This window comes from Scyliorhinus torazame, chromosome 16, assembly GCF_047496885.1.
Source record: "Scyliorhinus torazame isolate Kashiwa2021f chromosome 16, sScyTor2.1, whole genome shotgun sequence".
Lineage (NCBI taxonomy): Eukaryota > Metazoa > Chordata > Chondrichthyes > Carcharhiniformes > Scyliorhinidae > Scyliorhinus > Scyliorhinus torazame.
The window spans coordinates 42,114,653-42,138,924 of NC_092722.1; the positions used below are offsets into that span (position 1 = coordinate 42,114,653).

Sequence of the window (24,272 nt, forward strand, 5' to 3'; positions counted from 1 at the left end):
TCTTTAAATTTATTCACGAGATGTGGACATCACTGGCTGCACCAGCATTTATTGTCCATCCCTAATTGCCCTTGAGAAGGAAGTGGTGAGCTATTTGAACGCTGACGTCCATGTGGTGTAGGTACACCAAGTGTGCTGTCAGGGAGGGAATACTGGGATTTTGACCCAGCAGCAATTAAGGAACGGGGATATATTTCCAAGTCAGGATGGTGAGTGACTTGGAGGGGAATGTCCAGGTGGTGGCGTTCCCAGGTATCTGCTGCCCTTGTCCATCTTCTAGATGGTAGCGGTTATGGGTTTGGAAGGTGCTGCCTAAGGAGTTACTGCAGTGCACCTTGTACATGGTACATACGGCTGCCACTGTTTGTCAGTTGTAAAGGGAGTGAATGTTTGTGGATGGGTGCCAATCAAGTGGGCTGCTTTGTCCTGGATGATGTTGAGCTTCTTGAGTTTGTTGGAGCTGCACTCATCCAGGCAAGTGGAGAGTATTCCATCACACTCCTGGCTTGTGCTTTGTAGATTCTGGACGGGCTTTGGGGAGTCAGCAGGAGGGGAGTTATTTGCTGCAGGATTCCTAGCCTCTGACCTGCTCTTGCAACCGCAGTATTTATATGGCTAGTCCAATTCAGTTTCTGGTCAATGGGTGTTAATAGTGAGGTTCTGGCAATGGTAATGCCATTGACGTCAAAGGGTGACGGTTAGATCCTCTTGTTGGAAATCGAGGTGCCTGGCACTTGTGTGGTGCAAATGTTACTTTGCACTTGTCAGCCCAAGTCTGGATATTGTCCAGGTATTGCTGCATTTAGTCATGGACCAGTCAGTGGGATACGCAAGCCAACCCTGAACCCCGAGTTGTAATACATTACCTGTCAGAATTATTCCAAATGTTTGGAATTAATGTGAACAGGTACAGGGAATTTGAACAATTCTGCTCTGCAGTCTGAACCTTGGGACAGCACATTTGCTGGAACTGGCGCACCAAGTATGGGGTGTATTTTCAAATGAGGAAGTTATGACAGAGCCATATTTTAGTTTCCTGCCATAACTTCCTCAACTGATTGCTAATAAAACCTTTGTTTCATTAGCACTGGCAGACAACCAGTGCATTCTCTGTTCACCCACCCAACAGATGATGCAGACTATAGTATCAGACTATCAGATTATACTTCTATCTGCTTGGTTGGCAGTTATACCCTTTAAATTGCTCCAGATCTCGCAGACATTCCTTACCACCTTAATGCCCCTACCCATCTCAGGGTAGTGAGATTTACAAGACAGGCAGAACCTGGAGTAAGTGTCGGACATAGACACAGGTAGAGGTCCAACTACACCACTGGAGCAGAGTTTCTGATCAGCAATGTACCAATCCACAAACAGACGCTTCAATTATAAATGCTTTTGTTTATTACTGGTTTAAACAGCCAATTACAGTATTACAATGGAGACACAGCAATCTTTTCTTTACTGGTTCTCTTGGACATTGAGCAGAAAGAATGAGCACATAATGTTGCATAGCATAATTGCAATCGTTATGCTTGTCCTTTATCCATGCATATACTATGCGATGCGACTGCATGGGGCATCGCAGGCCCGCTATCCTGAGAAGACGGGGGGGGGGGGATACCGGGGAGGAAGAATGATTTTTAGAGAAAACACATTATAAATACACAGAAAGAAGTAGCATTGTTGTTAACAGTGTCAGAATTGCTCTAAGAGATGATAGTACTAATAATCGCTTCTGTCTATGCAGTTCTCCCTGTGTAACAAGTATCACTTGAGATACCTCTACATTGTAAATATATGGGGGCCTGTTCTGCACTTTTCCTTCCAGCAAGGGAGTCTCATTCATTGGGAGAGCATGGCAGAGATTTGGTGTCCGCTGTTCATGATCCTCTGAGCACGCAAATTCTTAGCCAGAGATTGTGCAGAATGGGCATTCCAATTCCTGGTCTATTCTCCCTGTGGCGAGGTTTAGTGTGGGAAGGTAGGAAAATGCCTCTGGAAGTTTAAACTCAGCTCTTGAAATCTGCTCCCTACAGAATCTCTGGGGTGGTGCTTTTGGCAATTGGTATTTTCCTCCTACTCTGTAAGCTGAAAAACTGCAAATGTCACTCCTATTATCTGAGAAAGGCAGTGGAGGGATGCCAGTTTAGCAAAGTCCTATTAGTTTCAGAGAATCTGTTAGAATCTGTCACTCAGGGTGGAGTGACAGAGCAGCTGATCAGACATGAACTGATTAGAGAGAGGCAACATGGCTTTGTTAAAGGTAGCTAAGTTACACACTGGTTAATTCTGTTGCTTCACAGCGTCAGGGACCCTGGTTCGATTCCCTGTTTGGGTCACTGTCTGTGCAGAGTCTGTACGTTCTCCCCGTGTCTGCGTGGGTTTCTTCCGTGTGCTCCGGTTTCCTCCCACAAGTCCCGAAAGACGTGCTGTTAGGTGAATTGGACATTCTGAATTCTCCCTCTGTGTACCTGAACAGGCGCCGGAATGTGGCGACTAGGGACTTTTCACAGTAACTTTGTTGCAGTGTTAACGTAAGGCTACTTGTGACAATAAAAATTATTATTATAATTGAATTTCCGGAGGTGCTCAGCAAGAAGGTAGATAGATGTAATAACCCCCACAAGTCCCATGGGGATACCCTCATTGATCTCCCTGTTGGACTGGTGGGATATGAGCTTCCCCGTTAGTGGGCAGTGGCCCATCCAGCTGGGGCTGATAAGAACTCAGTATAAAGGCCGGCCCCGCCAGGGACCGGCATGTTGGTTGTCCCAACGGGAATTTACTCTGTAAATATATTTACTGCCATGGGCAGACTTTCTGCAACCGTAAATAAATCGATGTTCACCTTACAGCTCACCTTCCTGGGTCTTAATAATAGACTAAGTGTGCTATGAATGATATATATGGGATTCCAGAAATCATTCAGTATGTGTCCCCATATAAATGAGTGTACAAGGAGTCTGCTGTAGTCTTGGGAGGCAGGAATAGGGATATTGGATATGCACAGAAACAGGAGTACATGTTGTGCACACACGTCCCAACTCATCATGCTGCAATTTAGATAACTCCCCCATCCCTCATTGTGCCTGGTTCCCTGGACTCCAATAGCTTGGCCAAGTGTGCTGTCTTTATGATTTTATTTTTCCATAGAGGGGGGACATGAAAGGCAATTAACTGATCACGTGTCCCAGGGGTCGAATCTAGTACTTTATGGCTGAATGGATAAACTGCGTTCTGACTTTATCCCAACTGAACCATCAGAGGAGGGAGAGAACCTTACAATGCCACGAGCAGGAGAAAGTCTGAGAATGCACAGTGTCCACAGGGAGTACAGCAAACATTCACTATAAGTCTTTAAGGAAGGATACAATGCTGTCAACAGCCTGTTTTCCCGATGGGAAGGTCAGGTAACCATTATCAAAGAAGCTGATTATCCCGTGAAAACCATCTTGAACATGGTAGCTGGTCACTGGGACACCGTTGTCTTCCAGTCTCCTTTTGAACAGCAGCCCATCATCCCGAAGCACGTCGAACTCACAGGTCAAAATATACGCTGGGGGCAACCTGCCAATGGCAGCATCGCTGGCAAGGAGAGGGGAGAAGGTCGGCTCTAAGCTGGGTTTAACAAGATCATAAACATCCTCCTCATGCGTCAGGACAAGGTTGGGCTTGTGATCTCCAACCTGAAACTCGCTGGGGATCAAGTCCGCCTTTAGCCACCTCCTGTAGTTAGTTTTGATTTCCACTGGTAGGTGGTGGCCTGACAGTACATCCTCCCCCAGTGACATGTCCCCATTCAGATACTGCAGGTAGAAGAAGATCATGCGTGTTCGAAACAGGACGGGCACATATTGGTTTTGCTGATAGGAGGGGAGGTTGAAGTCAACCATTTGGAGGGCTGGGTAGATCATGACCTGGGCACAGAGAGGTGGCAAACCCGAGCTGTCTTTCATGGTGGTGATCCTCAGACATACGGCAGCCGTCAAGTTGCCCCCAGCGCTGTCCCCACTCACAACAATCCTGGAGCCGTCAACTCCATAATCATCTGCGGTCTTGAGGAAATGCAGAGTGGCATTTAGGCAGTCTTCAAATTGAGTAGGGTACCTGTGCTCGGGTGCCAGGCGGTACCTGGGTAAACCAATAGGAAAACATTAGATCAGCAAGGTTAGTCTTATTAGCAACCTCAAAGAGGAAAAGCCACAGGGCAGGGCACCAAGGTTGAAGAAAGACTGTACTTGCTTGAGGTGGTCAAGCCAGATTCGGCAGCCTGACGTCTCCTCTGGCCTATCAGCTCTAGTCCACACAAGTGGCTTTTGTACCAAAGAAATGGGGTGGGGTAGGGTGGTGCTGGGTAATCATTTGAGATCAGAAGAGTGGAGGTTCCCAAGGGTAGCGAGATGAAAGGTCGCCAGCAGTGTGATGGACCCTAGTATGAGTTGCAAACCTGAAGCTGTGTGATGGTTTTCTGGAGATCGAAGTGAGAGTGGAGCAGTTGTGATGGGCAAATTTCAGAATCACAGGATTATACAGTGCAGAAGAGGCCATTCGGTCCATCGAATCTGCACTGATGCATGAAAGACACTCGGTCTGCCTACCTAATGCCAGTTACCAGCACTTGGTCCATAGCCTTGAATGTTATGATGTGCCAAGTACTCATCCAGGTACTTTTTAAAGGATGTGAGGCAATTCGCCTCTGCCACCCTCCCAGGCCATTCCAGGCCGTCTCCACCCTCTGGGTAAAAACGTTTTTCCTCAAATCCCCCCTAAACCTCCTGCCCCTCACCTTGTGTCCCCTCATAACTGACCTGTCAACTAAGAGGAATAGCTGCTCCCTATCCACCCTGTCCATGCCCCTCAGAATCAAATCAGAGGGAACACAGCGGTAGTAAATTTCAAGGGATTAAAACAAGGCTGGATGGCCTCTACTTTCATATAAAGGAGTATTACAGGTAAAACAGATGAGTTAAGGGCAAGGATTGACATGTGGAACTGTCATATCGTAGCCATCGTAGAGACGGGGTTGAGGGAGGGGCAGGATTGGAGCGCAACATCCCAAGATATAGAATATTCAGACAAGACAGAGGAGGGGGTAAAAGAGGAGGAGGCATTGCATTATTAGTTAAGGAGGCAGTTAAGGATTAGTTAAGGATAAATGATATCTTGGAGGGGGTATAAAGTAAAGCTTTAGGAATAGAAAAGGGACAACCACATTGCTAGGTCTTTATTATAGACCCCCAGATAGTCAGCGGGAAATTGAGGAGCAAATATATGTGCAATTCGCAGAGGTGTGTAAAAATAATATGGTAATTATATTAGGTGATTTCAACTGTCCCAACATTAATTGAGATAGTCATTGTGTTACGGGTTTAGAGGGAGTGGAGTTCTTAAAACGTATCCAGGAGAACATTTTAGCTCAATATGTAGAGGATCCAACAAGGGATGGTGCAGTGCTGGACCTAATTCTGGGGAATGAAACCAGACAGGTGGTTGATGTGTTGATGGGGGAGAATTTTGATGATGGTACAATTTAAGTTTTGTTGTGGACAAAGAAACAGACAATTTGCAAAAAAAGGTTTTGAATTGGGGGAGAGCGGACTTTAGTAAAATAAGGCAGCATCTGACCAAGTTAGACTGGAAAGCATTACTTGTGGGGAAATCTACAAAAGAGCAGTGGGGGAGGGGGGGCATTCAAAAAGGAAATGGGGAGGGCACAGGCCAACTTGTTCCCTCTAGGGTAATAGGAAGGAGTAACAAGCCCAAAGATGACCAGAGATGAGAAGGAAAAGAGAGGCTTTTAACAAGTACAAGGGGAGCAAATTAACAAAGGCATTAAATGGAGTACAGAAAGTGCAGGATGGAGCTTAAGAAAGCAATTAGGAGAGCAAAGAGGGAATGTGAGAAAGCCCTGGCTGGTAAAAGTTGGGAAAATCCCAAAATATTCTATAGACCATTAGACATAGGAGCAGAATTAAGCCACTTGGCACATCGAGTCTGCTCGATATACAAGTATATCAATAGGAAGAGGATAACCAGGGAAAGAGTAGGGCCCATTAGGGACCAAGGGGAAATCTGTGGGTGGAGCCAGAGGACATTCGTAGGGTATTGAACGAATACTTCACATCTGTCTTCATCCAAGAGAATGAGGAGGTAGATCTGGAACTCAGGGAGAGAAACAATGAGGTTCTTGAGCAAATTGTCATAGGGAGAGATAAGGCATTGGAAGTGTTGGCAGGCTTAAAAGTGGACAAATCCGCAGGTCCAGATGAATTGTGCCCCAGGATGCTGTGGGAGGTGAGGGGATTGCAGGGACTCTGAACCAAATTTTTAATTCTTCTCTGGCCACGTGGAGGTACCAAACGACTGGAGAACAGCTAATGCGGTCCCACTATTTAAGAAAGGTTATAGAGATAAGCCAGGGAACTACAGGCCAGTGAGTCTCTCATCAGTTGTAGGGGAACTATTGAAGAAAATTCTGAAGGAGAGACTCTATCTCCACTTGGAGAGGCAAGGTTTGGTCAGGAATAGTCAGCATGGCTTTGTCAGAGGGAGATCTTGCCTAACAAATTTGATTGAATTTTTTGAGCATTTGACCGGGTGTGTAGATGAGGGTAGTGCAGTTGATGTAGTTTACATGCATTTTGGTGGCACAGTGGTTAGCACTGCTCATGATGACCGACCCTGGGTCATTGTCTGTGAGGAGTTTGCACATTCTCCCCGTTTCTGGTGGGTCTCATCCACACAACCCAAAGATGTGCAGGCTAGGTGGTTTGGCCACGCTAAATTGCCCCTTAATTGGCAAAACAATTGGGTACTCTAAATTTATAAAAAGAAGAAAAAAAAAGTTTACGTGCATTTCACAAGGTCCCACATGGAAGCCCTATATAGAAGGCAAAGACACACGGAATACAGGGTAACTTGATACAGTGGATTCAAAATTGGCTTAGCTGTAGGAAACAGCGGAGCTCCTCAATGCAGGAAAAGATTGGGGTGCCATTTTTAAGTGGCACCCCGATCTCCCGAGCCCCCAATGCGACCTCAGGATCCCCCCAATGCCCCAACTCAATGGTTGGGGGGTCCTCAAGCCTCCCGCATCCCACCACATATCAACCGGGTACCCTTGGGCCCGATCCCTGGCTTGTGCAGAATGCCAGCTTGGCACCGCCAGACTGGCACCTTGGCAGTGCCCCTGCCAGCCTGACCGTGCCACTGGGCTCCCTGGCAGTGCCCAGGTCGCACAAAGGTGACACTGCCAGGGTCCCAGGGTGGTGATGGTGCCAGACTGACAGTGTTAAGGTGCCCGGGTGGCACCAGCAGTGCTAAGGTGCCATTCTACCCAGGGGCTGACTGCCCAGAGACCTCTTATCGCCCTGTAGACCCCCCTCCTCCCCCCCTCCCAAGTACCGTTCCACCTGTTCTCAATTTGTGGGGGCGTGCTGAACGGTGCCCGGCTGGGGTCATGTTGGCGAGTCCGGTAGATGCCGGTTAGATCCAGCGGCAGCACAGCTCTAAGTGAGCATTTAAGTTCTTTTAGCTATACGAGAATGGGTCCCACCCATTGGGGACACGATCCAGATCACGACGTCTCACGAGATCACGGTGGGATGCCACCTTAGACTCTGACCTCAATATTTTGAATTTCCTCAAGTTGTGGGATTGCAGAGTAGCCAATATTGAACTTGTGTTTGAGAAGGGAGGGATGGGACTTCCGGGTGCGGCTATGCAGAGCTAGGTCGCATATTCGGCAGCTCCTGCTTGGAACGGACTTTTGGGCTCTTTTACAGGGCCCCCACGGCATTTGTTTGACATTTCCCGGTGTGGGAAGAAGGCTGCAATATTCCCCCGACAGTGTCCCCCAGGAAGGGTATGTCTCTGGGTTGCCAGACACGGCAGAAACAGTAAAAGATTTGGCTGCAACTGCAGGATAAACAGGGCCTCTTCCAGCATGCAGGCGGGGGAAGGGCGGGCAAGCTTAAAGTTGCAAGCTGACCTGAGGGCCTGTATCAAAGGTGAATTCTAGCAGCAGAGGGAACAACTGTGAAAAGACCTCATCAAGGCCACTGAAGGGACTTCCGGTTGCGGTGATGCCTAGCTAGCCGCACGCTTCGGCGGCTCCAGCTCCGACGGACCTTCGGGCTCTTTTAAGAGCCCCAACGGGGAATTTTTCGACGACGCAACCCGGTGTGGGGTGTGTGAGAAGGGAGTCCCCCCCAAACGAAGGAGGAAAAAAACGGCGGCGACGGCTGCAGCGCGAAGAATCGTCGACCAAAGGGTCAGAAAGAGAGAAGTACAAGATGGCGGCGGAGAAAGCGCAGGCGAAATGGGGGCCTGAGCAGGATGAAATTGTGAGACGGTGCGTGGAGCTGCTGAAGAGGGAGGTGCTGACCCCGTTGCTACAGGCAATTGAGGGGCTCAAGGAGACATTAAAGACCCAGGAGACAGAGCTCCGCGTGGTGGAGCAGAAGGTGACAGATATTGAGGACGAGATCCTGGGCCTGGCTGTTAAGACACAGACGCACGAGGCACTTCATAAAAAATGTACTGAAAGGATCGAAGCCCTAGAAAATGGAGCGCGAAGGAAGAACCTTCGGATACTGGGTCTCCCTGAGGGTGTAGAAGGAGTGGACTGTGGAGCGTACGCAAGTACGATGCTGAGCTCACTGATGGGTGTTGAGGCCCCTACGGGCCCCTTGGAGGTGGAGTGGGCAAATCGGATTCCGGCGAGAAGACCAAAAGCGGGAGAACCACCCAGGGCGATAATCGTGCGATTTTACCGCCTTAAGGATAGAGAAGAGGTCCTGAGATGGGCTAAAAAGGTGCGGAGTAGCAGATGGGAGAATGCAGTGGTACGGGTATACCAGGATTGGAGTGCGGAGGTGGCGAGAAGGAGGGCGAGCTTCAACCGAGCCAAAGAGGTGTTGCATAAAAGGAAGGTGAAGTTTGGGATGCTGCAGCCGGCAAGACTATGGGTCACGTATCAGGAGAGACACCATTATTTCGAGACGGCGGAGGAAGCATGGACCTTCATCAAAGAAGAGAAATTGGATCGGAACTGAGGGACTGATGCTGCAGGAAATGTTATTGTTAATGTTATGGTTGAAGTTAATTGAGAAGTAAATTGGGAAGGGGGGAGATATTGGGGAAATGTGGGTGCCGGTGAGGGGGGAAAGACGGGACATAGTTGGAGAATGGGGAAGGGGAGGGGGAGGGGAAAGGGAGCTGCGCAATAAGAGGCGGGTCAGGTAAAGGGATGTTCCCGCGCCAGAAAGAATAGGGCGGGAAGACAGGCGCAAGGCGGATGGGAGTTCCCCACACGGGGGGGTCGAGGAGTGAGCAGGAGTAGCCGGGGTCAGTTGAAGTCAGCTGACTTACGGAAGTAATATGGAGGGAGCAATCATGCTAGAAAGAGATCTAGCGGGGAGGGGGGAAGGGAGGGGGAGGGGGGGGACAACTGGGTTGCTGCTGCGGAAATCCAAAAGGAAATGGCTAAAGAGTGGGTGGGCGGGGATGGTGTGCGACGCTGGGGGAGCGAGCGGGAGCACGGAGGCGGGATATGGGACTGGCCTAGAGAAGGTAATGGCTAGTCGACACGGGAGGGGGGCAGGTAGCCCCCTAGTGAGGCTGATCACGTGGAACGTGAGAGGCCTGAATGGACCGATAAAAAGGGCCCGCGTGCTCGCGCATTTGAAAGGACTAAGGGCAGACGTGGTTATGCTCCAAGAGACGCACCTAAAGGTGGCGGACCAAGTTAGGCTAAGGAAAGGATGGGTGGGACAGGTGTTCCACTCAGGACTGGACGCAAAGAATAGAGGGGTGGCCATTTTGGTGGGGAAACGGGTAGCATTTGAAGTAAAGAACATCGTAGCAGATAGCGGAGGTAGATATGTAATGGTGAGTGGCAGGCTGGAGGGAATGGAGGTCGTGTTGGTTAATGTGTATGCCCCAAACTGGGACGATGCGGGATTTATGAGACGGATGCTGGGGCGTATACCGGACTTGGAGGTAGGAAACTTGATTTTAGGAGGGGACTTTAATACGGTGCTGGACCCGGGGCTAGATAGATCCAGCTCAAGGACCGGAAGAAGGCCGGCAGCGGCCAAGGTACTTAAGGGGTTTATGGACCAAATGGGGGGAGTGGATCCATGGCGATTTCTTAGACCTAGGGCTAGGGAGTTTTCCTTCTTCTCCCATGTCCATAAAGTGTACTCCCGGATAGATTTTTTGTTTTGGGAAGGTCGTTGATCTCTAGGGTGGAAGAAGCTGAGTACTCAGCCAAAGCGGTTTCGGATCATGCCCCACATTGGGTGGACCTGGAATTAGGAGAGGAAAGGGAGCAGAGAACACTCTGGCGATTAGATGTGGGACTGATGGCGGATGAGGGAGTGTGTACAAGAGTGCGGGGGTGTATTGAGAGATACCTGGAGGTCAATGACGACGGCGAGGTCCCTGTGGGAGTGGTATGGGAAGCACTAAAAGCGGTGGTCAGAGGAGAGCTGATCTCCATTGGGGCCCACAAAAGGAAAACAGAGGCCAAGGAAAGGGAAAGATTACTGGGGGAGATTTTAAGGGTGGATAGGGAATTTGCAGAGACCCCGGAGGAGGAATTGTACAGGGAGAGGAGACGACTCCAGACGGAATTTGACCTTCTGACCACCAGAAAGGCGGAGGTACTGTGGAGGAAGGCACAGGGGAGGAGGTATGAATATGGGGAAAAGGCTAGTCGCCTGTTGGCTCATCAATTGCGAAAGAGGGCAGCAGCGAGGGAGATAGGAGGAATTAGAGACGAAAGGGGAGACACGGTGCGAAGGGCAGGAAAGATAAATGAGGTGTTCAAGACCTTCTATGAGGAACTGGATAGGTCTCAACCCCCAGAGGGAGAGGAGGGGATGCGGCAGTTCCTGGACCAATTGAGGTTCCCGAAAGTGGAGGAGCGGGGGGTGGTCGGCCTGGGGGCACCGATTGGGGTGGACGAGGTTATTAAGGGACTGGGAAGCATGCAAGCAGGGAAGGCCCCAGGACCAGACGGGTTCCCGGTGGAGTATTACAGAAAATATGTGGACTTGTTGGCCCAGTTGATGGTGAGGACGTTCAATGAGGCCAGGAAAGGGGGGACTCTACCCCCGACGATGTCGGAGGCGACGATATCGTTAATTTTGAAGAGGGATAAAGATCCGTTGCAGTGCGGGTCCTATAGACCCATTTCATTATTGAACGTGGACGCCAAATTGTTGGCAAAGGTACTGGCATCGAGGATAGAGGACTGTGTCCCGGGGGTGGTGCACGAAGACCAGACAGGGTTCGTAAAAGGGAGACAACTGAATGTTAACGTGTGACGACTATTAGGGGTGATAATGATGCCCCCAGTGGAGGGGGAGGCAGAGATAGTGGCGGCAATGGACGCAGAGAAGGCATTTGATAGTGTGGAGTGGGAGTATTTATGGGAAGTGTTAAGGAGGTTTGGGTTTGGGAACGGGTTTATTAGCTGGGTTAGACTTCTTTATGGGGCTCCAACGGCAAGCGTAGTTACAGGTCGACATAGATCGGAGTATTTCCGACTATATAGGGGAACAAGACAGGGATGCCCGCTGTCTCCATTGTTGTTCGCGTTGGCAATTGAACCTCTGGCCATGGCGTTGAGAGACTCCAGGAAATGGAGAGGGGTGATTAGAGGGGGAGAACAACACCGAGTCTCGTTATACGCGGATGACCTATTGTTATACGTGTCGGACCCAGCGGGGGGGATGATAGAGGTTATGCGAATTTTGAGGGGGTTCGGGGATTTCTCGGGGTATAGGCTAAACATGGGGAAGAGTGAATTATTTGTGATACATCCAGGGGACCAGAGTAGAGAGATAGAAGGCTTGCCTCTAAGGAAAGTGGAAAGAAACTTCCGATACCTGTGGATTCAGATTGCTAGGAGCTGGGGAACCTTGCACAGACTTAATCTGACACGGTTGATAGAACAAATGAAGGAGGACTTCAAGAGGTGGGACATGCAGCCTATATCGCTGGCGGGCAGGGTGCAAGCAATTAAGATGATGGTCCTCCCGAGGTTCTTATTTGTATTTCAATGTCTCCCTATACTAATCACCAAGACCTTTTTTAATAAAATAGACAGGAGCATCACGAGCTTCGTGTGGGCAGGGAATGTTCCGAGAGTAAGGAGGGGGTTCCTTCAGCGTAGTAGGGACAAGAGGAGGATTGGCACTACCGAACTTGGGCGATTACTATTGGGCCGCCAATGTGGCAATGATACGTAAATGGATGATGGAGGGTGAGGGAGCGGCGTGGAAAAGACTGGAGAGAAAGTCCTGTAAAGGGACGAGTTTAGAGGCGCTGGTGACGGCGCCGCTACCGATCTCACCTAAAAAGTTTACCACGAACCCGGTGGTGGCGGCAACATTGAATATCTGGGGACAGTGGAGGCGACAGAGAGGGGTGCGGGGAGTCCTGGTGGGGTCCCCAATCAGGAACAACCATAGGTTCGCCCCAGGAAGAATGGATGGAGGATTTCAGAGCTGGTACCAGTTGGGAATTAGAAGGGTGGGAGATTTATTTATAGATGGGACTTTTGCGAGCTTGGGAGCATTGGAGGAAAAGTATAAGTTGCCCCGGGGAAATTTCTTGAGATATATGCAGGTGAGGGCGTTTACTAGACAACATGTGAGGGAATATCCGCGGCTCCCGACACAGGGGATACAGGACAGGGTGCTTTCAGGGGTGTGGGTCGGAGAGGGCAACGTGTCAGAGATTTACCGAGAGATGAAGGAAGGGGGGGAGGAGTCGGTGGGCGAACTAAAAGGAAAGTGGGAAGAAGAACTAGGGGAGGAGATAGAGGAGGGTATGTGGGCTGATGCCCTAAGCAGGGTAAATTCCTCTTCCTCATGCGCCAGGCTTAGCCTGATTCAATTTAAGGTGCTACATAGAGCACACATAACGGGAGCAAGATTGAGCAGGTTCTTTGGAGTGGAGGACAGATGTGGGAGGTGTGGCGGGAGCCCGGCAAACCATGCACATATGTTTTGGGCGTGCCCGGCACTGGAAGGGTATTGGAAGGAAGTGACAGGAGTGATTTCGCGGGTGGTGAAGGCCCGGGTCAAACCAGGCTGGGGGTTAGCTCTATTTGGAGTTGCGGAAGAGCCGGGAGTGCAGGAGGCGAAAGAGGCCGACGTTGTGGCCTTTGCGTCCCTAGTAGCCCGGCGCAGGATCCTACTCATGTGGAAGGAGGCAAAACCCCCCGGACTGGAGGCCTGGGTAAATGATATGGCGGGGTTCATTAAACTGGAGCAGATAAAGTTTGCCCTGAGAGGATCGGCTCAAGGGTTCACCAGGCGGTGGCAGCCATTTCTCGACTACCTAGGGGAACGTTAGAGGGAAGACAGGTGACCAGCAGCAGCAACCCAGGGGGAAGGGGGGGGGGGGTTTAGTTTAGTTTAGGTCAAAGATAAAGGGGTTTTGTTACTTGTGTATTGTTAAAAATTTCTGTATTGTTATTGTTGCGTTTGCTTTGTAAGAGGGGAAAAATTGTTGTTTGGGAAAAAAATTTCAATAAAACATTTTTTTTTAAAAAGAGAAGGGAGGGATGGATAAGCCCAGGTAGGAATAGGCCAGTTAATCTAATGTTGCCTCTGGGCAAACCTGTAGAAGCCCCGATTCCAAATAAAATGAGTGACCATTTAGGCATGTCCCTGGCACGTGTTTAAATTTGTGAACCAGCCAGTGAAAGATTAGACGGGAAACAGTCCTGAATGAGATATAGAGTAGAGTGGAAGAATTTGGTTCCTCTCTGTAATCACCAGGCCCAAAGCAGAACTGCTATTAAAACGATTGAGATCAGCCCGACATTAAGAATTTTCTTATTTCGTGAAGCACCATGTTCCCTTGAGTAAGCAGGCGCTAGATACTCACCCCACAGACACGACAACTGAGTCCGTTTCCTTGGCGATGTACCGGCACAAATTATCATATTCATCTGAGGATGGGAGCACATACGAGTTAGCAGAATTCATTTTGTGTTTGTCAAGGTGAGGAATGCAAGAGCTGGAGAATGGAGGATGTGACTTTTCAGGCATCCAGTGTCATCATCAAGTACTCCCCGCATAGATACAGTACGAGTTAGATACAGAATAGAGCTCCCTCTGCGCTGTCCCATCAATTATCCCCACGTGGATGCAAGCATGGGTTAGATACGGAGTAAAGCTCCCTCTGCACTGCCCCATTGAATATTCCCAGGGCAGATACATCACAGATTAGACATGGAGTAAAGTTCCCTCTGCACTGACCCATTGAATATTCCCAGGGCAGGAAATAGATACAGGTTAGAAACGGCATAAAGCTCCCTCTACACTGCCCCATTGAACATCCCCAATGCAAGTGCGAGCACAGGTTAGATTTTCTTTAAAATACATTTAACGTACCCAATTAATTTTTTTCCAATTAAGGGGCAATTTAGCGTGGCCAATCCACCTATCCTGCACATTTTTGGGTTGTGGGGGTGAAACCCACGCAAACACAGGAGGAATGTGCAAACTCCACACGGACAATGACCCAGAGCCGGGATCGAACCTGGGACCTCGGCGCTGTGAGGCTGCAGTGCTAACCAGTGCGCCACCGTGCCGTCCCCCCAATAGGTACAGGCTAGCTTCAGGCTCAGCTTACACTTTTTGGAGTTCCTGTAAATATGGGGTAAAGCTCCCTCTGCAATGGGCTGACAGCCAGTGGGGGGGGGGGGTTACTTGTGTCCAAGGGATTTTGGTGTCCTCATTTTATAACAGGGAGGAAGTGGGAATGTTTCTCCTTGGTTTCTGCTAGCTTGGAGACTGTACTCCAACAATAAAAGCCACGAGGAAGGCAACAAGAAACCTCAGCAGCTCTTCCTGAGTGAGACTCTCTTGTGACTTGAGTACGGGGGTGAGCACAAGTTGGCAGCTAGACCTCAGTGTAGCAGTGTCCATGTCACTGTCTTCTAGAGCTATGTGGTTATGTCACAGACTCAGGAGGTAGAAAAGCATCACATTTAAATCTCTGTTCCTGTTAATGTATCGTTGAACTTCCCGATATGGGAATAATCCACAAAGGAGTTTACAGCTCTTTGCAAAATATCACCTCTTCAAAAATGGCAACTAAAACTGATCAGTGAGTGTAAATTTAAATAGGATTGTGTTGCCTGAGCTTAGAGGGTTAATTGAAAGGGCTCCCTGGTCGAGGCCTATGGGTTGCACTTCTCGGATTCTGTCAATAGTTACACTGACTGGCGGCACTGAGGCTGCAAACCAGACAGTCTGAGGTTCAATCCCCAGCCTGGGCTGTAGCTGACCAGGCGTGCTACAAGTAGCTAGTGCTAGGGAGAGGAGGAATCTCGTCCCTACTGAGTGTTACTGAGCAATTCTTCCGAACAGGAGTTAGTGTGAATGCTGGTTAAGGTTTAGCTCAAAAGACCCTCAGTCGAGCAGCCTGGAGATTAAACTCCCGCAAGCTGTTTTTATATGAATGAGAAAATAACTGCATTTATATAGCACCTTTCGTAACCCTCGGACATCCCACCTTGCTTTATAGCAGTGACATACTTCTGCCAACAGGAGAGAAACTTGCATTCATTGTAGGTGTTGCCTGAGAGATGGATATTCCCCAGGACCCCCAGCTGACATCCTCTGCTCTCTTCATACACTGCCACTGGATCCTTTACTGAAAGCAGGTGGGCCCTCGTTATAGTGTCACCCACCCAGGGACAGGGAAGTCGGATGGAGCCCGGGTTCTCAGGGAGCATGTCTCTGACACTCACTGATGCTGCCAAACACCCATCCGCCGCCATGAAAGAACAGGATCCCTCGTCTCTTTCCCGCAGACGCCGACCGCGGTTGGTAAACCCTCACGGGGACGCCGTCGAACTGCACGTCCTGGATGCTCAGCCCAGCCTCTTCCTTGTGCTTTGTCCTGAGCACTTTTTTGCGCAGGTAGCGAACGACAGTGATCTGTGGTCCAAGGCCCAGGCTCTGTGCCATGTTACCCTGGGTGGAGAGGGAGAGGGGGGTGGGAGAGAAAGGGTTAAAACAAAAAATCCCCAAATCTTGCATTTAAAAAAAAAAAAAAAAATGTTGTCTACCCAATTCATTTTTTCCAATTAAGGGGCAATTTAGCGTGGCCAATCCACCTAGCCTGCACATCTTTGGGTTGTGGGGGCGAAACCCGCGCAAACATGGGGAGAATGTGCAAGCTCCACACGGACAGTGACCCAGAGCCGGGATCGAACCTGGGCGCCATGAGACTACAGGGCTAACACACTGCACCACCGTGCTGCCCACCAAAATCTTGCATTTATATAGTGCCTTTAACATTGGAAAACATCCAGGGTGCTGCATGGGAGCCGTTCGACAGAGACCAATTGTCTCTGAGCCAGAGAAGGACAAGTGAGCAAAAGCTTGCTTACAGAGGGAGGATTTCAGGAGAGTCTTCAAGGCGGTGGACAGAAGTTTAGGGCGGGAATTCGAAAGCCGAGGGAGGACGCAGACAGCTGATGGCGAGGCTGACAATATTGCCCTGGAGATTGATCTTCAATTTCTGGAGTCTCCAAGCCAATCCTGGAGGGTTGGCAATTCTAGGTCTGCACAATAGCAAGATTCCTTTCCAAGGGCTGACCAGTGTGTGTGTGTGTGGTGGTGGTGGTGGGGGGAGTTCATTGCGTAACTGTGAGGTGAAACACTTCACTGATATGCCCGTTGGCTGGCCTCTCAGACATGTCCAATCTCTGCTGTACAAAACACTCCTATTGTACTGTGACCTTGAAGAAACTCACAGCAGCTTAGAGTGAAACCTTTACTTCTCCTTCTAACTGAAGGTCATGCCGAAGGAGGTTGCAGACATTTGGTGGAAACAGATGGCTAACAGAGTAATGGAGACCCGTGGGGATGAGAAGACTCGAGTCTCTAACTTAGTTGAGAATGCGTCACACCAAGAACCAAACAGTGCATCTTACTAAAGGGAACAGTTACTGCAACTCTCCCCGTAGTTCAGCGAGCATAGGCATGCCTGATTTGGAATTAAACTCCAGAGGTCACAGTGTCCCCGTTCTGACTCACAGTCTGGGTTGATTTGAATAATCTCAGTAGTTAAACTGTGACAATTTATGTCAATATTAGGCTGGAAGAGAAAGAAATGCTGCTCCAAACCCCTACTGGAAACTGCACATGTGAAGGGCAGGATCAGATTCCCATACGACGGCCTCCGCAGTCGAATAGTTTGCTGGCACTTGGCAGCTGGACCTCCGCCTGTTTGGCAGGCAGACCTTTGGGACTTTACACCTTGGGGAGGGGTGGCAGCAGAGTCATTGAATAAGTTTAAAACAGAGATAGATCGTTCCTTGACTAACAAGGGAGTCAAAGGTTATATGGGATGGAATGAGTGGGGGGGGGGGGGGGTAAGGAGGCAGAATGTGGAGTTGAGGCCACAAACAGATCTTGCTGAATGGCGGAGCAGGCTCGAGGGGCTGAATGGCCTACTCCTGCTCCTCATTTTTATGTTTCTATGCAAGGTGGTTGAGAGTTTTGGCCTATACAAGTTGAGAAAACTCTGGCCTGGTGGGTTTGCGGAGGATGTGGGGGTGGCATGTGTGTGGGGGTGGCATGTGTGTGTGTGTGTGTGGGGGGGGGGGGGTGATGTCTCCAGGCCTGGACAGCAAATTGTGATTTGAATGGATAAAACTGCATGCTCCCTGCTCAGAGTCTCGCCCGTTGATAGCGCATGTCAAAAATGGCACACAAGATTGACACTGAAATGAATGTTACCACCAATTTAGAGGCTGCTCCCCCCTGTTTGAGGGGGAGAGCTGACTGGTGGTGATTTAACCTGAGGTTCACCACACCTCAGGCAGGGGGCGAGGTTGAGAAGGGGGGCCTTCACGCATAACTTCAGCCGGTCCAGGAGTTTAAACAATATTGTTGGATCGATCTGCATCAAGGACCCGCTGTCCAGTCAACAGAGCTAAACCGAATTACAATTGGCTGCCACTCAGTGAGAAAATAACAGTGCACACCTCTGTTAAAGTGTTGATTGGCTGGCAGGTTCCTTGAAAGAAGAGATGAAGTAGGAGTTGAGAATCTTCAGATTCTGGCTGGTTAATTTACCTCCTGCTTCACAGCATCCACCCTTAGCCTCCCTGTTACTTTGAAGAACTTGCTAGATTTGCACACTAATTGCCCTTTAAGCTCTCAACAGAAAATCCACTGTGACCATTAGGAGCATCCCTTTTTAATGCCGTATTGGTGATTAAAACGGTGCCAATCAAGCTCTCTGGCCCAGAATGGGAACCATTGAAAGTATTCAATCTCATATCTTCAGGTTGTGAACTGTTGGAGATTTACGACACATCAAAAAATGTTTTGCATGTTTTCTTACTTTTTCTCTCCGTCTTTTTGTTCTCTCTCTCAAAATCCAAAATTTATTTTCTTCTCTGATTAAGTAATTCACCCTCATTCTGGTTTTTTTCTCAGTCCTTAAATCTCATTAGTTCAGGAGGGAGGTTGTTGGTTCTATATGACTGGCTGGTCTCGCTACTCTGATATCAGCAATTAGGGCACTAACATTTTTGATCTGAATAGAGGTCAAATTCTAACTATCGGCACCCACTGCGAGATAACTTCCACTGCGAGATAACTTATTACATACGGCAAAATGTGGTTTGTTCTTTCCCAATAACTGACATGGAACTGCACTGCAGTGTGCAGCCAGAAAAGTTAACCTTTAAAGCTCAGAGTGGAATTTGCCTTTAAGAGCATTTTTTTCTTCAAATGATTAATCAACTGTACGAGACCAGCTTTGTATCACATTACAGCTCCCCTTGCCGTTTGCATCGTTTTCGAACTCTAGCAGTGTTACTTACCAGAGTTCCTATTGCCAATTGTATCCCATAGATGAGTCTGAGCTTGCCTGGCCCCTGGATTCCTGGCGGCAAAACCGACTCTGTGAATACGGTGTAAATTACTCCGGAAACCAGCAGCACAAACAGACCCACCACAAGGGCCGCCGTCATAGCTAAGGACCAAATCACCAGATCCATAATAAGCTTTCTGGAAATAAGTCTTCTGGCAGGCTCAGCAATCGTTCAGACAGACCAGCTCCTTGTCCTGCCAGGCTGCTATTTGCACTGCTCAGTGTCCTTGGAGAGTTGGGGGAGAGGAAATACCTCACTGCAAATCTAGGAAGTGGAAGTGATGTGTGTTTGTATGTGTGTTTCATAGGATCATAGAATGTTAACAGCACAAAAGGAGGCCATGCAGCCTGTCATAGCCATGCCGGCTCTCTTTAAGATGGTAGCACAAGTGGATAGCACTGTAGCTTCACAGCACAGGGTCCCAGGTTCGATTCCCTGCTGGGTCACTGTCAGTGCGGAGTCTGCACGTTCTCCCCGTGTCTGCGTGGGTTTCCTCCGGGTGCTCCGGTTTCCTCCAACAGTCCAAAGACATGCAGGTTAGGTGGATTGGCCATGCTAAATTGCCTTTAGTGACCAAAAAGGTTAGGAGGGGTTATTGGGTTACGGGGTGTGATGAACAGTTACTGTATTACTGTACCCATGACATCATGTAAGGTGATGTCCCCTTTAAGACCGTGCTTGGAACCCTGGGGGGCTCCGCCCACCTGGGAGCTGTATATAAGGGGCCGCCTTGTGGGCGGCACCTCAGTTAGCACCCGTCTCGGCACCAGGTTAGTTCTTAGCTTATTAAAGCCTTCTTTACCATTTTACTCTCTAAGCGTCGTTATTGAGGATACAACACGGGGATAGGGTGGAAGTGAGGGCTTAAGTTGGTTGGTGCAGACTCGTTGGGCCGAATGGCCTCCTTCTGCACTCTATGTCCTATGTAAATCCAGCTAGTTTCTTTTCCCTGCAATTTTTTTTCTCTTCAGCTAATTATCCAGTTCAAAGAACAAAGATAATTACAGCACAGGAACAGACCCCTCGGCCCTTCAAGCCTGCACCGACCATGCTGCCCGTCTGAACTAAACCCCCCTATTCTTCTGGGAACCATATCCTTCTATTCATGTATTTGTCAAGACGCCCCTTAAAAGTTACTATCGTACCTGCTTCCACCACCTTCTCTGGTAGCATGCTCCAGGCTCCCACCACCCTCGGTGTATAAAAAATGTGCCTCGTACATCTTCTTTAAACCTTGCCCCTCGCACCTTAAACCTATGCCCCCTAGTAATTGACTCTTCCACCCTGGGAAAAAGCTTCCAACTATCCACTCTGTCCATGCCCCTCATAATCTTGTTGACTTCTATCAGGTCGACCCTCAACCTCCGTCGCTCCAGTGAGAACGAACCAAGTTTCTCCAACCTCTCCTCATAGCTAATACCCTCCATACCAGGCAACATCCTGGTAAATCTTTTCTGTACCCTCTCCAAAGCCTTCACATCCTTCTGGTAGTGTGGCAACCAGAATTGAACACTATGGGCGGGATTCTCCAATCCCGCGGCAGAGTGCCCACACCGTCGTAAAAGCCGTCGCGTTTTACGACGGCATGACGGGCCGCTCCCATGACTAATTCAGGCCCCTCCGGGGGACCAGCACGGCGCTGGGGCGGTTCACGCCACCCCAGCTGCAGATCCTGGCGTGAACTGTGCGCCGCAGGATCCGCGCATGCGCAGTTGCGCCGGCGCCAACGAGAACATGCGCAGTGGCACCGGCTCCAACGCGGGCTTGCACAGTGCCCTCCTTCAACATTAACAGAGGGATTGAATTTAAGAGCTGTGAGGTGATGATGCAGCTGTACAAAACTTTGGTAAGGCCACATTTGGAGTACTGTGTACAGTTCTGGTCACCTCACTATAGGAAGGATGTGGAAGCTTTCGAAAAGGTGCAAAGAAGATTTACCGGGATGTTGCCTGGAATGGAGAGTAGGTCTTACGAGGAAAGGTTGAGGGTGCTAGGCCTTTTCTCATTAGAGCGGAGAAGGATGAGGGGCGACTTGATAGAGGTTTATAAGATGATCAGGGGAATAGATAAGAGTAGACAGTCAGAGACTTTTTCCCCGGGTGGAACAAACCATTACAAGGGGACATAAATTTAAGGTGAAAGGTGGAAGATATAGGAGGGATATCAGAGGTAGGTTCTTTACCCAGAGAGTAGTGGGGGCATGGAATGCACTGCCTGTGGAAGCAGTTGAGTCGGAAACATTAGGGACCTTCAAGCAGCCATTGGATAGGTACATGGATTACGGTAAAATGATATAGTGTAGATTTATTTGTTCTTAAGGGCAGCACGGTAGCATTGTGGATAGAACAATTGCTTCACAGCTCCAGGGTCCCAGGTTCGATTCCGGCTTGGGTCACTGTCTGTGCGGAGTCTGCACGTCCTCCCCGTGTCTGCGTGGGTTTCCTCCGGGTGCTCCGGTTTCCTCCCGCAGTCCAAAGATGTGCAGGGTAGGTGGATTGGCCATGATAAATTGCCCTTAGTGTCCAAAATTGCCCTTAGTGTCCAAAATTGCCCTTGGTGTTGGGTGGAGGTGTTGAGTTTGGGTGGGGTGCTCTTTCCAAGAGCCGGTGCAGACTCAGGGGGCCGAATGACCTTCTTCTGCACTGTAAATTCAATGATAATCTATGATTAATCTAGGACAAAGGTTCGGCACAACATCGTGGGCCGAAGGGCCTGTTCTGTGCTGTATTTTCTATGTTCTACGTTCTATGTTCAACGCGCCGGCCCCAACGCAACATGGCGCAGGTCTACAGGGGCCGGCGCGAAGGAAAGGAGGCCCCCAGCCACAGAGGCCGGCCTGCCGATCAGTGGGCCCCGATCGCGGGCCAGGCCACATCGGAGGCCCCCCCCAGGGTCGGACCTCCCCCACCCTCCCAAAGACTGCCACCCGACCCTTACACGCCGAGGTCCCGCCGGCCCAGAGCAGGTTAGAACGGCGCCGGTGGGACTCGGCTCTTTTCTTATGGCCGCTCGGCCCATCCGAGCCAGAGAATAGGTGGGCCGGCCGCGTAGAGCGGCCTGCGACCGGCACCAATGGCACCGATTCTCCACTCTGTGGAGAATCACGTGCCAGCGTCGGGGTGGCATGGCGCGATTTGCACGGCCCACCGGCAATTCTCCGACCCGGCGCGGGGTCGGAGAATCCCGCCCCTATTCCAAGTGCGATGTAACTAAGGTTCTATAAAGCTGAAACATGACTTGCCAATTTTTATAATCAATGCCCTGGCCGATGAAGGAAAGAATGCCCTATGCCTTCTTGACTACCTTCTCCGCTTCCGTTGCCACTTTCAGTGACCTGTGTACCTGTACACCCAGATCCCTCGGCCTATTTGATTTGATTTATTATTATTGTCACATGTATTAGTATACAGCGAAAAGTATTGAAAAGACAACAGTAGGGGCTTTTCACAGTAACTTCATTGAAGCCTACTTGTGACAATAAACGATTTTCATTTCATTTAATTTCATATTGTACATGGGGAAGGAAGGAGAGACTGCAGAATGTAATGCTACAGTCATAGCTAGGGTGTAGAGAAAAGATCAACTTAATATGAGGTAGGTCCATTCAAAACTCTGATGGCAGCAGGGAAGAAGCCTATTAATACTCCGAACCTCCATGGGTCTACACCCCCCATCTGCTCCATAAACCCCTTTAATTCCTTCGCTATGGCTGGAACCCTCCCTATCCTAGATTTTGACCGGTCCAATCCTGGATCAATGACTGTATTGAAATCTCCCCCCATGAACAGATTATGTGACTCCTTATATACCTATGACTGTGCGGCCAAATTCCCCTCCAACTCGATTTTCAAATTTGCTGATGACACCACCGTAGTGGGTCGGATTTCAAACAATGATGAGACAGAGTACAGGAATGAGATAGAGAATCTGGTGAACTGGTACGATGACAATAATGTCAACAAAATGAAGGAGATTGTCATCAACTTCAGGAAGCGTAGAGGAGAACATGCCCCTGTCTACATCAATGGGAACGAAGTAGAAAGGGTCGAGAGCTTCAAGTTTTTAGGTGTTCAGATCACCAACAGCCTGTCCTCGTCTCCCCATGCCGATAGTATAGTTAGTTCACCAACGACTCTACTTTCTCAGAAGACTAAGGAAATTTGGCATGTCAGCTACGACCCTCACCAACTTCTACAGATGCACCATAGAAAGCATTCTTTCTGGTTGTATCACAGCTTGGTATGGAGCCTGCTCTGCCCAAGACCGCAGGAAACTACAAAAGGTCGTGAATGTAGCCCAGTCCATCACGCAAACCAGCCTCTCATCCATTGACTCTATCTATAATTCCCGCTGCCTCAGAAAGGCAGCCAGCATAATTAAAGACCCCACACACCCCGAACATACTCTCTTCCACCTTCTTCCGTCAGGAAAAAGATACCAAAGTTTGAGGTCACGTAACAACCGACTCAAGAACAGTTTCTTCTCAACTGCCATCAGACTTTTGAATGGACCTACCTCGTATTAAGTTGATCTTTTCTCTACACTTTGCTATAACTGTAACATTATATTCTACAGTCTCTCCTTCCTTCCCTATGTACGGTGTGCATTGTTTGTACAGCATGCAAGAAACATTACTTTTCACTGAATACTAATACATGTGACAATAATAATAAATCAAATAAATCAAATCAAATCAGTGACCTTAATCCCCTGCTAGCCTTTCGTCCTTGATAAAGTTCATAACTTTGTTCGGTGATTCAAAATAAAGTTCATGGCCCAAAGATGCACTTGATACAACATCCCGAACTTCGCTTCCTTGAAGAGGGCCAATTTTGCCCTGTTAAATCCGGCTCGCCATCTGGCCAGTTCTGCGCCAAGGTCCTGGTAGATGCGCAACTCACAGTTCTCCCACACGCAGCTCCGTACCTGCTTGGCCCACCGCAAGATCTGTTCCTTGTCCAGGAACCGATGCATTCGCACCACCATCACCCTCGGCGGTTCATTCGATTGCGGCTTCCTTGCAAGAGCTCTATGCGCTCTGTCCACCTCCAAGGGCCACGTAAACGCCCCACCTCCCATCAGCTTTTCCAGCATACTTGCCACATATGCCCTCGCGCCCGAACCCTCACTGCCCTCAGTGAGGCCGATGATCCTCAGGATCTGTCTCCTGGACCTGTTCTCCAAGTCCTCCAACTTCTCCTGCAACCTTTTCTGGTGGTCCTCCAAAGCGGTTAAATGGTCCTTTTGCTCGGACACCTTTTCTTCCACCTTCGGAATTGCCCGTCTGTGGGTTTCTAGACCCTGTTCCACCCGATCGAGCGATGCTTTAATCGAGTCCAGCGTA

The 24,272-nt window shown here is 49.4% G+C and overlaps 1 protein-coding gene across 1 annotated transcript; it reads right to left on the reverse strand.

The window, feature by feature from the left end:
- Positions 1-1,381: 1,381 nt before the first annotated feature.
- aadacl4 (arylacetamide deacetylase-like 4) lies at positions 1,382-19,162 on the reverse strand. The gene is made up of 4 exons (XM_072478407.1): positions 18,878-19,162; positions 15,785-16,010; positions 13,912-13,975; positions 1,382-4,134 (listed from the first exon to the last, which is right to left on the reverse strand). The coding sequence occupies exons 1-4, from the start codon at positions 19,052-19,054 to the stop codon at positions 3,351-3,353; spliced, it is 1,251 nt and encodes a 416-aa protein (XP_072334508.1). The 5' UTR covers positions 19,055-19,162; the 3' UTR covers positions 1,382-3,350.
- Between the last annotated feature and the right edge of the window lie 5,110 nt (positions 19,163-24,272).

Excerpts from the sequence above, each read along its gene's own strand:
- aadacl4 (XM_072478407.1), bottom strand. The coding sequence starts at position 19,054 with ATGGATCTGGTGATTTGGTCCTTAGCTATGACGGCGGCCCTTGTGGTG. Across the intron at positions 16,011-18,877 it reads AATTGGCAATAGGAACTCTG|GGTAACATGGCACAGAGCCT; the intron begins GTAAGTAACACT and ends CTCTCCACCCAG. Across the intron at positions 13,976-15,784 it reads ATGGGTGTTTGGCAGCATCA|ATGAATATGATAATTTGTGC; the intron begins GTGAGTGTCAGA and ends TCCCATCCTCAG.